The following is a 14,528-nucleotide window of genomic DNA, read 5'->3' on the forward strand; positions in this document are numbered from 1 at the left end:
TCAATAAAAATGTTAAAAAATAAAAAATAAAATAAAAAATACAAAATACTATGCTTGATATACCTATAAAAAATTCCTAACCTCTGATAAACAGGAAAATAATTTGTAGAGAGGTACTTAAAAAGAATTCTAGTTATATTCCCACAATAAGGATTAGCATTACATGCAGTTTAGAAAGTCCCAATCTTAGGGGCTTTAGAAATGAGGGAAAAAGGAGTAAACTGAAACATGAGAAATGAGGGGGGAAAAAAATCAAAACAGTAACATTAGCTAAGCAATTACGATGACAAATTTAGACAAACACATTTAGAAAGAACCCTGAATCCAGAATACTGAAAGAAAATGAGGCAACGTGGACTATGTAAAGAAAAACTGTAGTTCAAGCAAGAAAGTAATTCCAAAATAAAACCTTCATTAAGCATGAAAAGAATTACTGAGCATCAAGATTAAATTTGGACGGAATAGTTCAATACATAGAAGGCACTTAAAGGGAAAAAAAAAAACCAAGACATGCTGCTTTTAGAAAAGAGATTAGGCAAATTTTTTCCCTAAAAAGCAACAAAAAGATTTAACAGATGTGTAATTAAATCAATATCCACCATCATAGCCAGTTCAGTACACTGGAATCACACACATACACATATTTTGGTTAACAGTTTTCCAACATACATCTTATTAAAAAGTTTTTGTTTCTAACTCCCCTTTCACTGATAATTCTCATGTAGTCTTATTTTCAGATTCATTCACATGACAGAATTACCCTAAAACCAATCATTGATTCAGCCTTAATTATAATAAAAAATTAGAGAAGGAGAAGGAAATTTGAAAGGTCATATATGTGTGAAGTTCACAGTATTTATCAAGCAATAAAAGTACTGCATTGAATACTATGGGGGATAAAGAAAAACTTAAAACTTTGCACCATCAGTCTTTGGTTAAACATGCTTTAAGAAGAGATGCCTAGAACTACACTGCCATGCATGTTCTGAGTATTCATCTATTCTTTAATACAGTAACCTGCAAAAAATAATCAGTCATAATCCTTTAGAGTAGGGCAAGATCTTAAAGGTAATCTAGTGCAAGGTTTCTCAATGTGAGCACTATAGGTATTTTAGGCCAGATAATTCTTCATGGCAGGGGGTTGTTCTATGCACTGTGAGATGCTTAGCAGCATCCCTGGCCTCTATGCACTGTAAGTGGCCAGTAGCGCCCATCCCCCAGCTGTGATAACTAAAAACAGCTCCAAAACTTGTTTGATGTCCTCTGAGGGAGCAAATTTGTCTTCTGTTGAGAATCACACAGATAAACAATATCAGGTTCAGAGAAGTTAAGCTAGAGAAAGTTAAGCTAAGTAACCAAAAAACAAGATCATGGAACCATTTTTAAAATGTCATTTTTAAAAGCAATGAAATATCTGCTATACTTCAAGAGCTACAGTGAATAATTTATACTGCTTCTACATGTAATAATACCATGCATACTAGTCCCCATGGCTACTAACCAGGAATCCAAATAAAGCATATCTGGCTTATACTTTAAAAATTATGCCAAGATATAAAGCAAGTCAGATTCTTATCCAGCTCACACTCAGAATAATGTAAATGATTAAAATGGACACCACAAATGAGAAGATTGACATTAGTTTAACGTAGAAGTAGGCATTATATTAAGGCCCAAATATAAGGTATAGAGCCAAGTAACTTGCTCAGTAAATACCTGAACAAATTAAATGTTACAAAACTTTATATTTAACATTTATAAAATTGCCTAAACATAAAACTTTTATGTCTCTTGTTTGTTTTTAGACTATAAGCTCCCAGAGGTTAAGGATCATTATTGCTTTGATACTTAGCATTACAAAGGACAAACCTCAGGTAAGATTCTTTATTTGACGTTTCTTATTTGTAGTTGATTTTAATTTCCAAAGGTGGCTGCAAAATTATCTCCCACCCTATGTGCTCACCTACAATATCACCTTAACTATCTTCCCTGTTAAGAAGTGAAGGTAACTCATACCAACAGAATGGGGTGGAAGTGACACTGTTTGACGTCTGCAGGTAGATAAGGAAAAGCAATAGAGCTTTCTGCCTTGCTCACTGGAATACTCACCCTTGAAGCCTTCAGTGGTCATGTATGCTGTCCAACTCCCCCTGAGGCTGCCATGCTGTGAGGAAGCCCAAATTAGTCCATGTGTAGAGACCACACGGAGAGGTTCTGAGACTACATGAAGAGAGAAAGATGCCTGGCCACCCAGCTGCTCTGCACCTTCCCCTTCCTTTACCATTCCGTCATTGTACCTGCTCCAGTCCCTGTGACTGCAACTGCTTGAAAGATCCTGAGCCAAAACAATCCTGTCAAAGCCTTCTGGAATTTCTGACCCACAGAAATCATGAGTGATAAGTGAAATGACTGCTGCTTTAAGATACTAAATTTGATGTCAATCATATTTCAATTTCTTAAAAAAGAAAGATACTAAGTTTAAACGATTTGTCATGTAGCACAGATAATGGGAACAAATACCAGTACTGGAAGTGAGGGGCTGCTATGATAAAAATCAGGAACACAAAGTTCTGGCTTTAGGATGAGGTGGTAGACAGAATTTGGAAGGCCCTTGAGGAGACCACTGGTGAAACCTAGAAGGACCAAGAAAAGAATGTCAGTAGAAGCCATAAAAGGGCTCAAGGAAGCTGTTGGTGAGTGTTTCAAGGTAAGTGAGGAAAATAATGTTGGAAGTCAGAAGAATAAAACTGTCACCTGTGGTCACACGAAAATAGAAACCATATCTAATAAACTCAATGATCTAGCCAAGATTTCCTCAAAGAGGACAAAGATGATCTTAAAAAATGAATTATCTGAGTAGAATTTGGAAGGAATGTAAAATTCCAGCCAGGAATTCTTTAATAAACGTGTTCTGAGCACAGGTCAAATCTAGAATGCAGATCTAAGTTTCCTTATTAAGACCTCAGAAAGATTTAAGGTAGTACACCTCATAGAACATTTCAGACAAACAAAAGGCTCACTCCAGATCTTAAAGACATGTCTTATAGAATTCCCATTTTTTAAGAGGCAGGATGTAAGAGTCTAAGGATCTAAGAGGTAAGGATCTAAGAACCGAGGGTGCTGTCCCACAGCAACCTCATAAGGAACCCAAGACAGAGAAGGATGTGTCTCAAAAAGATCTGTGTGTATGGCTCCGGTCTAATGGAGTGGATTGTTTTAAAATAGATACATGGGAAACCCAGTTTTAAAAGGACTTATATCAGTTTACATTTAAAAGGACAGAGACAGTACAAAATGAAAAAAGGCCTCTAGATCAAGGGCCAGCAAACCAGAGCTTAGGGACCAAATCTACTGGTTTTTATAAATAAAGTTTGATTGGAACATGGTCATGCTAATTCGTTTACTTATTGTCTGAGGCTGCAGAATTGAGCAGTTACAAGGTGGAAGCTATACTTAACAGCAGAATTGAGTAGTTGCAACAGATACCATAAGGTTCACAAAGACTAAAATGTTTACTATATGGCCCTTTACAGAAAGTTTACCAATTCCTGCTCTGAAGACTCCCAATATTTTGTGGGCAAGAAGTAAGGTAAGTTGCAAACACAGGCCATTTTTTTATGGGAGAAGGAGGATGACTCTGAGGGGAGAGGCAAAAGCCTCAGAGAACAACCAGACAGTGGGAACGAGTCCTAACTAACAAACCATCAAACACACCTAGCTAGAATTCAGAACAGTTATGGACCAGTGATTGCTGTGTGCCTCTCATTTTCTGTGTTTTCAACAAGGCTGTCTAAAGTATTTCCCATGCATGTTTCACCATTATATGTTGAGTGGAGGGGCAGCAGGTAACTTGTCACTTTAGGTCACAGGTTTTCAGACCAATACTTGAGTTACCATAGTTTAAAAAACACTCCTACAGAGCTGCAACTGTACCAGATTTTGTTGACCACACTGGCTCCAAGCTGATGTCAGAGAGGTCTTTGGGGGAAGACGCAAGTGTATTTTCTATGTAGGAGGAGTATGAATTGTTGTGGCCAAAAGGCTGACTGTAGCAGCCTGTGCTTTCCAAAAATGGCTACAATCATACCGTTCACTTCACCTGTTCTTATGACATGATCTCGACCACTCTCTACATCCCCTTTCCTTGAATTCTGGAGGATCTGTGACTCACTTGTGACTAAAAGAATGAGGTGGAAGTTGTGCTGCAAGACTTCTGTAGGTAGGTCAGAAAACGTACATAGCTTCTACCTTGCCTGCTGAAGCACTTCTTGAAGCCTTCAGTGCCAAGTAAGCAGACCAGTTCCCCTAAGGCTACCACTGGTCCTTATAAAGAGGCTCTATGAAGAGATCCTGACATTATGTGAAGAGCAGTGATACTAGCTGTTCCATCACGCCTCCCTTTCAGCTCCATCTGACCATAATCATACAAAAGATCCTCAAGCCAAAGCTGCTCAGTGGATTCCTTCCTGAATTCCTGATCCTGAGAGAAATAGTAAATTGAAAGAATAAAATGACTGCTGCTGTTTTAAGCCACTAAGTTTGTGATGATTTGTTATGCAGCAACATTAACTATAAATTATTGAATAAACTTTACCTCTTCCCTCATTTAAATTTACTAAGCCCCCTTTCTGAGTAAGGCATTATGATGTAATTAACCTTTTTTTTTTTTACTTTTTAGACCTAGTTTTGACTTTTCTGCTCTAACTTGCAACAACTCTATTAATATCAAGACGACACGCATTGCCATCAATCATAAATTAACATGTGCTTTTTAGCCACGAAAGACTGCTAATGACAAATATTGCACTTTGCAGATCACCCTAGAAAAATATGGAAGATTACTTTTTGATATATTTTGGATTTTTTTCCCATTAAGTATTTCTTTACCTATTCTAAAGTTGTTCAATTCAACACCTCATATGTTTCAATCTTTAACATACAGAGTTAGAAACATAATGGACCACTGAACCCACAGAAATTCCCTACATGTAACTCAGATCCTGATACACTATAACTGGCAGATACCTCACTTTTACTTTTTGAGCAGTTGATGGAAGTTCTGGAATCAGCATCTTCTTTATACATAAATACTCAAATCCTGAACTCTCCAATCAAAGGCTCCACTGTAATGCCAATGTAGTTAAAAACATAAATATTTTTATGTACATTTCACTATAATTGAAGTAAAGGCAGTAGGTTTACTTTTGTGGGGTTTCAATAAAAAAAAGAAAAGAGGAAAGAAAGGCTAGAACAACTATAAGGAAATAGAACGTTTTCGATTTGTTAACTTTTGTTTTAAACTATGACATTTTCAACCTGGAAAATTAGTCAAAAATTGTAATTACCATATTATAAGCTGAACGGGAAACTGAGATATCTCAAGCAATCAATTTTCTAGAAGCATCCTATGTTTTTTCATATAAAAATGGACAATCTGCTTAAAGCAAAACATTTAACCCTTAATCCCCTATAAAACTCACCTCCAAGTTTTTAAGGGGGAGAGGAGAAGGGTTCAATTTCAGCTTATAATAACAATGACAACCTTGACGTTGGACATTTCCTGTATTTCGGGATTTTGGAGGATCAATGGCCCAATAAGAGGAGATCCACAGTGAGTCTCCCCAAATATCCTCAATTTCTAAGAAATGTCCTAGCATCCTGATTGTGATTGCGATGAATTCGGTTAGTAGTTCTAAAGGTAAAGCTCATGCTAGCGACTTTTTGTCTCTCCAGCAAGCTTCCACCACCTTACCAATATATAGTGTATTTACTGCTATTCTTCTTACCACGGTTTCTGACCTGTCAACCTGAGTGCAAGATCGAGCAATAATGCAGGTACTGTATGTCTGACACCCTTCCAATAATGAAGCATTAAGTTGTTGGAATACAACTTAATATTGGGGCGCCTGAATACTTGATTTAAAGGATTCATCTTGAAGAAATGATTTAGATAATACCCTGTAGGGAAAATAAGCGTCAAAGCATTTTGAATGTTATTTGTTATTCAGAAAAAATACCTAAGTTAGACCTACAATTCAGCACATGACAATAATTTATCATCCAAACTTCAGAATAAATTAGAGTGAATTACAACACTACCTTTGCTTTTCTGACAAATTCTTAAATTCAAGAGTCTTCTTGTTCAAAAAGGCCTTTCAGCCTTATTATAAGCATAAACAAATACAGAGTTAATATGCAGTTTAGTGTAAGCATGGGTTGTTTAACAGTCAGAGGAACAGATAAGACAGAGCTAGTCACCATTACCTTGGGCTTCTTCCAGTCATCCTGAGGTAGATATCATACAGGAATGCTGGGGCCTTATGGCTTACAGCAATCCAGTAATGATATAAAAGGTGATTGGAGGTTAGATTTACATTGGGCCGTCTGAAGGCCTGTTCGAGAGGATTCCTCTTGAAAGTGGAAATTACATGGTATTCTGAGGAAGAAAAGTTGTGTAACAGCTTTGATAATAACCATGTAATGAAGTTTTGAAAAAAAAAATCATGTTTTTACATAGCAAAATATTTTACCAAGTATGTCAGAGTTTGCTCATTTAAAAAACAAACTTTTCTACTCTCTACAGTAGCTAAGAGAATACGGGTCTCAGACTGCTTGCTGAACACAAGTAATTTTACAACTGCCACTATTTGAGAATTTTAATTAGATGAATGAATTTTTGCTAAAATTCACTCTTAAAAATCCTTTTAATGTTTACCTATATCAGTTTACAATGTCACTTTCTATATTTCACCTCTCACGATAGCTTCTTTCTTTCTGTTCCTCTTTCCAGATTCTTATTACCGTACTTACTTAAAAAAGAAAAGGAAAATCATCATCCTTTGCTCATGAATAATTGTTGTTCAAATTTACATACATCAACAAACTTAAAACAACCCAAATTAATTTCTGTTGTAATTTATTTAGGTTATGCAATATCAACACAATCAAATCTATTATCATCTATGTTAACACTTTAATGGAAGGGTATACTAGGATATTCACTTAAAAAATGCTCAACTTGATTTTTACTAAACTTTATAACACAATGAAAGACTATAAAAAACCTAACTCATTTAAAGTGTTTTAAAATTCTTAAAAGAATACAAATAATTATCATAAAATTAAAAGTACCCTAGATCTTTTGCTTTTCTTATATGTTCTAACAGTCAATCTTTAAATTGAAATAAAAATGCTATTTAAAAAAAAGCACTAGGACAAAAGACAAAGATTTACTTTAAAATCAAAAAACTATTCCACAAGGGCTAACAAAAATTGTTCAACTGGAGGTAAAATAAGACCTATTATTAAATCAACATTGTAAATATACTTCACTTTAAATTTGAAAACATAAACCAACAACTTAAAAATGATTCAATTGCAGCAGGCTTTAGGTTACACTATTCCTATTTTTGAACAAGTAACATAACATTCACACTACCTGCTGTGGATCTGTGAATTTAAATAGATTAATAAATGTAACAAAATATTCTGTCAAAATATATCCTACTTACTAACTCCTTCAGTTATTACTCTTTGGACAACTAGTTATCTCTTGTGATAAACCAACTCCTGTATTTGGAAGTGATACTGCCTGTGAATAGGGAACATCAGGATTGAGAGTACCCATGAGGGAGGAAGGAAAAAAAGACACCACAGGTATCTTTGGGCACGGCTGCAGATGGCAGCAGAAAAATAGTAAGGGTCAGACAAGGGTGAGATGAGGAGGGAATATACAGTAGGATATTTTTAAATTTGTGAAGCATTATTAAGGACCAAAAGGCAGTTCTAGTAGAAGATCTAACATGGCAATTAAAATAAGAATAAATTGGTAATTCAGTGGCTTTAATGCCTCAAGGGTTATTCTAACATAAAAACTCAGCGAACATTTAAAGTTCTTTAAAAATTTATTCTAACATTCAAAAACACAGGTAAAATCATACCAACTTCACCCCAGTGGAAAGGGTTAGTGCTGCCTGTTGTACAATTATACACCATGATGTTTCTTGGTCTGCAAAGACAAAGATCAAAGCAATGAAACATAAAAAGAGGCCAAACTTAACCAATCTAAATCCTGTATGACATTTAAGTAGGAGGAAATAAAAATGATGGGTATCTTTTCTACAGTGAATATTTCAAAAAATTATCTTTAAAGGATTAATTTTGGGGTCTGAACAGCTATTTACAACTACTCTTTTCCCCTACCCTACCACAAAAATTATAAGACAACAGACTTCTTTTCATATTTTTCTTTCTTGTATTAGCAGGAGTATCTGCTTTTTATGTAAGGAAAAACAACAACAAACCCCAGCTCTTCCTATCTCCTTCCCATTTTCAGAGGTTCTACTTGAAAAAAATTATGGACTGAGTTCCATTTTACCAGAAACAATATATTCATATAATCATATCCCTCCTTTTTTAGGATATAAAATACACTTCAAAAATAAGGGCCATTTATTATTTAGAAAAAAAGTTATTGAGAAGCTTAGGTGTTTAGGTTTAGGTGTTACCTGTAAACGCTACTACCTTCTTTTAAAAGGAGGCCTATGAGTTGATCAAAGCAGCTCTAATGTGCATATTTGATATATGTAAGCCATTCTCTATGAATTTCAGCTCTTTACATATGCTGAGTTTATACCAAATTTTAGTTTGAATTAAAAAAAATAATGCAGGGAATTGAAAAAAATTTTTTAAATCTCTAATGACCTTGTCTACCCTGTAGGTGGCACACAAGAATTTATGTTTTTTTTTTTTTTTAAACAGAGATACTGGAGATTGAACCCAGGACTTCACGCATGCTAAGCATGTGCTCTATCACTGAGCTATACCCTCCCCCATATGTTAGTTCTTAAATTATTGCTGATGGAACCACTTTCTACATTGCCTGTGATAAACCATTTCTTGCAGTTTAAAGTGAAATGCCTATAAACATTGGTATGGGTTATTAAACATTCCTAAGTAGCTCTGTTTTCCTGTCTCAATTACTATATACATATATAACAAGCAACATTGTCACCTCATATACCTATTAACTCCGGAATACCAGGCTGCTGCAAGACTCGTGTTGACAACTACATCTACAGGAACAAGATCTGCAAGGGCATTGTTGGAGGCACGCATTGTTCGAAGAATTCCTTTCCCTGCCTTTGTTGAAATTAAAAACAATACCTTAAGATATACAAGCCAAAGTGCATATATACAATATAAAGATACACAGAAAACAGAAAAATGTATAGCATATTCAATAAAACAAAAGGCTTACTTACCGCAATAAAGAGACCACTTGGCCCATTAAAGTTATCAATCCATCCCTAATACCAAAAATTAAAAAAAGGAAGGGAGCTTAGAATTATTATGAAACTAGAGATTTATTATTTGAAATTTACAACTCCACTATATACTTAGTAGTTTTCTTCTAAAAACTAAAACATAAGACTAGATGCAGGCCAGAATATTTCCTCCCATCCTAAATAGAAGCAGTCGTCTTCTGGGATTGCAAATGACTAAGTAAAACCATTTTCAAGGGATTACCTACTCTACCATTAACTCTCTGCAAAGAGAATTTTATAAAAAGGAGTATATATATATATATATATATATATATATATATATATATATGTCAAATATTAAAACTGTTCAAGTTTGATTTTGTGCTATTTACCCAGGCAGTATCCTAAGATTAGGAGGAAATGGTAAATCCTCCTCAAAATCACTGAATAAAACAGAAGAAAACAGAATAATGTCAAAGCAACAACAACAGCAGAAGAGCTTCATTTACTACCATTAACAGAGACCTCAGTTTTTCCTAAATCAGCTTATCTGTTAGTTTATGTCTCTGTTTTCTCTTATGCCAGGGATTCACAAATACCATAATGCCTTGCTTCTCTACAATGGATCATAGAAATCTCTTATCTTTCTTGGCTTGTGATCTCTACAGAGAGGAGTCGACCTCTTGGAAGGCCTGCCTCTTTTTTAGTGTACTAAAAAGCAAGTGAAATAATAAGATCCTGAATATTCTCATCTCTATTCCCTTTACCTCTGCATGAGAAACTAATCAGAAAATAATTTTTAAAGCCAACAAAAGTTGCTGTGTCAGAGTCCAATCTGTTATCAATCTCAAAGATAACTCATAAGGCACAGTCTCCTTTGACTCCAGAGAATACCACAGCCTTTGATTTAATTTTCAATTAACATTTTTAAAATGTTGATATGCATTTCTATATACTCAGCATAAATTAGAAATGAAAGTACCAATAAAAGTGTCTCTTTCTATTAAAGGGAAACAACTTTGCCATAGTAAAATCATGTTCAGTAAATAAGACCTGCTCTTAAAAAACTGCCAACTCTTTTTATACAGAATAACGACTTAAAATTCTCATTTCCAATTATTTACAAAGATTTCTAACAACTTACTGGAAAAGGTTCTTTCCAACTGGCACCAACAATTGATGGCCTTACAATCGCCACATTTAGCTTTGCTCCTTCTTGTTGTACAACATATTCTGCCAATGCTTTTGTGTATATGTATGTATTAGGTCTGTCTCCTATCAATTTTGGTGTGATATCATTTACTAGGCCATCATCCATCCACCTGGTAAACAAAGAAATTGCATGCAAAAATATTTTCAGATGTTTCTACTATGAAGTGAAAAAGTATTTTGCATATTTCAAATATATCTGTTGCTCTACTCAAGTGATTTCACAACTTTTACTAAAAAAATGGAAGTTAGTTTTACTTTCATTAAACATCAACCACAAGTCCACATCTCTTACATCCAATTTCTATATCCAAAAGTCTGAAAACCAAAAGTTCTTTCATAAATCATACAGTAGGTAGCAAAAGTGAATTAGAACTGTTTTATGTTTTTTTTAAACAAACACTTAGTGTAAGTATTCATACACATCGTATGTGTTTGATGAGGGTGCTACCCCAGATTGAATTGAAATTATTTCATATTACACAATACATAGATTGTATTTCCTTTCTAAAGTCTAAATAAATTCCAAAATACATCCAGCCCTAAGGGTTTCAGGTTAGGAATTATAGACTTGTATATAACCACTGTAACAGCATAACATGTCAATTATATACATTTAAAATGAACATACATTTACAATTAATATAAAATGTCTAGCAATCTAAATAAGGTGAAGGACTGAAAACTGTTAAGCCTGCACTAGCAAGACTAACAAATACTGGAGTAAATGATAAAAATAAATTAAACCATGCTATAAAAATTCAATTAGCAACCTACTATGAAGTCACAAAATTCTTCCAATTTTCTCAATGTCTCTGAAGAAAAGGTCTACTCTGATAATCTGAAAAAGGAGGGTGATACACTAGGTGACCTCTATGGTCTTTCCCAGTCTAAATGTCTAATTCCAATGTTATGTATTTCTTTTCAGATACTTTTTCTTATTGTCTATAATACTATGCAAACTTGTATACTCAGTACTATTATATACTAATGATACCAATACTACCTGATGAGGATGGATGAAATGGAGATTATCAAGATATATTTTCTTTTGTGTGTGGAAGTACTTTTGGTGTGTGGAAGGAAAAGAATACTAACAAAATTAAAGGGAGGCCGCTACTCAAATTAGGAAAAATCCCATGGTGGAGATGAGCTTTGAAAAATGGAAGAGATAGTTGCTACATTCAAAAAAACAAAACAAAACAAAACAAACAAACAAAAAAACCTGGCTAACCTAAGGAGAGACTTTAGCCAGTAAGCTTTATCACTGGAGTGAGTTTATAGAGCCAATCTACAAGTTATCTTAAAATTATCTGCTGGCCAGATTTCTTTGTAAGTAAAGAAAAGAGACAACAGAATTAGAAGGGTTTAGGCTCTTTCACAGCAACTTAGATGTTTGGATATACCAACTACTAGTAACAGAAAAAGTAAAAAGCTTTATTAACTTCTACACTCAACTTTTCCGAGACATATTAAACACTTCTGCCTACTGACCTGTGAGGAAAATGAGGTAGATATTTCAAGACCATCTAAGAAATGGAGTCAGAAAACAGAAACCAGGGAATTACCATTAGAATGTCTCCGTAAGCTCCCATACTTACTAATTTTCTTACAGCCTATCTACTTCCTCATAGTGACTTCCAGGAAAGCCTTAAAGAAAAGGAATTATGTGCTTATTTTAGGAGAAAACTTAGAGAAGGAGCTATGAACACTCTGTAGCACACTTGGGAAGAAAAGAATTTGATTGACAAAACAGTGGATGGTAACTAAGGAGATGAAAGTGGACAGGATCTCTTCGAAGAAAGGAGACCTAGGGGAAACAAAGAACAAAGGAGGAAAAAGCCTACAGGAATATTATATGAGAATTAACAAATACGTGAAGATATGATAGATACTGGAATTTTCTATATAGTCTAAAAAGAAGGGAAGACTCTTCTTTTTATTCTTGCTCTGATCCTGTCTGTTTCAATTAATGAGAAGGTGCAGGCTGAAGCAAATAAAATCTTCGCCATGCGTACTTCACTTACTCCAAATCCATCAAATATACACAAATATTTCTTAAGCAATAATTGATGGTAGGTCCTGGTCCTCAGAAAGATGATAAACAATAATACTAGGAGCATCAATTAAAGGACCATGACTCCTATGATTTCCTAATAATTGAAGGCCCTTCTGTAGATATACAGTCAACCCTTGACAAACACCGGGTTGGGGCACTGACCCCCAGCGCAGTCAAAAGTCCACATATAACTTCACAGTCGGCCCTCTGCATCCACAGATTCAACCATCTGCAGATTGTATAGGGCTGCAGTACAAATTTATTGAAAAAAATCCCCATACAAGTGGACCCACATAATTCAAAACCCATGTTGTTCAAGGGTCAACTGTACTCCACTGGGCAAAATAAAAAGGATAATCTTTTAATAAATTAAACCTTGCTATTAAATAGGCAGTCATTAGTCTCCTTGGATATCAGGCCCTTCTTAGTGGCTAAGATTGATTCCCTGAAACTGGAGACCCCAATGTCATGGATGAGTTATTCAGAGGCTTTTCTCCCACCATCACACCTGTCAAAGTGAAAGCTCCACACTGACTTCACCAAGAGTAATTTAGGTACAAATCTATACAATAAAAATAACATAGTAGATACAGAATACTTTGTTGAATAAGAAAGAGAAAAATGTATACATATGTGTGGGTTGGGGAGAGAGGAAAAAAAAACTGAAATAGACCAAGAGATAAATGTAAATAGATAACCCTGGACCTAAAGTTTGGGATCAAAGCAAATGTATATAAATGTCAAACATACTCTAAAGAATCAATCAGCTTCTTGGGATCCACAGGGGGTGGATAGACTACTTCATCAATATGCTTTCGATTGCAGTAGGCATACGCTGTTGACACATGCATGAACACTTCCAGATTCTTCATCTGTTGTGCAAGCAGAATAAGCTGTCGTGTAGCAATCACATTTAACTGAACAGCATCTCTGCAAAAGAAAAAGTGACAATAAAAAGTTGGGAAGCTATGTCATTTATTTCACCTGCTAAAAAAATCTTATTTCCATTTTAGTAAGAGTCAGAGACAGAAAGGGACAAATAGATTTTTGTTTCTTTGCAACTGATCCCTTAGCTCTGATTTTGTGTACTTGTTTCAATATGAACTATATCCATTCTATCAGTTGTGTTTAAAATTTTTCTGAACATAAAATAAACTTCGTATTAGGATTTTAAGCATAAATGCACAAATTAAAGATTTAAAATCACCCAGATAAGGACACATGATTTCAGTCTATGGCTTTTATGCATACATTTTTAAGTAATTTTTTACTTCCTCTGCATCTTGATTTTTGAAAGTATAATGTTTCATGATATGGCTGTACCAGAAGGAGAAATAAAGATAGTTAAATGATTTTAAAATGCTAAGGTAGCATTAACAATAAGGGTAAAACAGTCAATGAAAATTTAAAAACATTAAACTATATTAACATATAATCAAGTAGAAATATGTTTACTTCTCTCTTTCTAGCAATTAATCTAAACACCTTTTTAAGAATACCTTACAAAATTCAAAAGGGTATTGTAATAAAATGTACATTTGTTACAAGAGGCACATGCAAGACCCCAAGATGATCTACATATTCCCTTCTTGAAATTTATTTGAGGTTTATAGTTTCACTAATGCAAAAGTATATATGCAGAAAAATAACTGATGAAACATCATCTAATAATAGCAAAAGCCTGGAGAGCCCAAATATTCACTTATGAATGAAATAATTTAATAAAGTAGAATTTTATTGGTATTTTATCACAGTGAAAGAATACAGCCATTAAAATAATTATGACAACTATAAAAACATGGAAAATCTGTTTGAATAATATTTTAAAATATACACATTATGAAGTGAAGCAGGATTAAAAATAAGACTCTGGAATAAGACCTGGGTTCAACCCTGGCTTGGCCAACCTATCAGCTAGGATTAAGTGACCTGGTAAAGTCACTCAAGCACTCAGGCCTCAGTTTCTTCACCTGTAAATGAGAACACATAATGGA

At 34.5% G+C, this 14,528-nt stretch overlaps 1 protein-coding gene across 2 annotated transcripts in view; it reads right to left on the reverse strand.

Annotated features, from left to right (window-relative positions):
• The window catches only part of FAR1 (fatty acyl-CoA reductase 1), a 63,005-nt gene that overhangs the window by 9,599 nt on the left and 38,878 nt on the right, over nt 1-14,528 (reverse strand). Inside the window, exons 4-9 of one of the 2 annotated variants that reach the window (XM_010977249.3) lie at nt 13,285-13,464; nt 10,411-10,588; nt 9,264-9,308; nt 9,023-9,141; nt 7,941-8,008; nt 5,787-5,958 (exon numbers count right to left, since the gene is read on the reverse strand). In XM_010977249.3, coding sequence (XP_010975551.1) covers nt 5,787-5,958; nt 7,941-8,008; nt 9,023-9,141; nt 9,264-9,308; nt 10,411-10,588; nt 13,285-13,464 — 762 coding nt within the window. Of the gene's footprint in view, nt 1-5,786; nt 5,959-6,264; nt 6,437-7,940; nt 8,009-9,022; nt 9,142-9,263; nt 9,309-10,410; nt 10,589-13,284; nt 13,465-14,528 lie in introns of both variants that reach the window. The other variant, XM_031459980.2, reaches the window with a different exon arrangement.

Source organism: Camelus dromedarius, chromosome 12, assembly GCF_036321535.1.
Source record: "Camelus dromedarius isolate mCamDro1 chromosome 12, mCamDro1.pat, whole genome shotgun sequence".
In the NCBI taxonomy this organism is placed as follows: Eukaryota; Metazoa; Chordata; class Mammalia; order Artiodactyla; family Camelidae; genus Camelus; species Camelus dromedarius.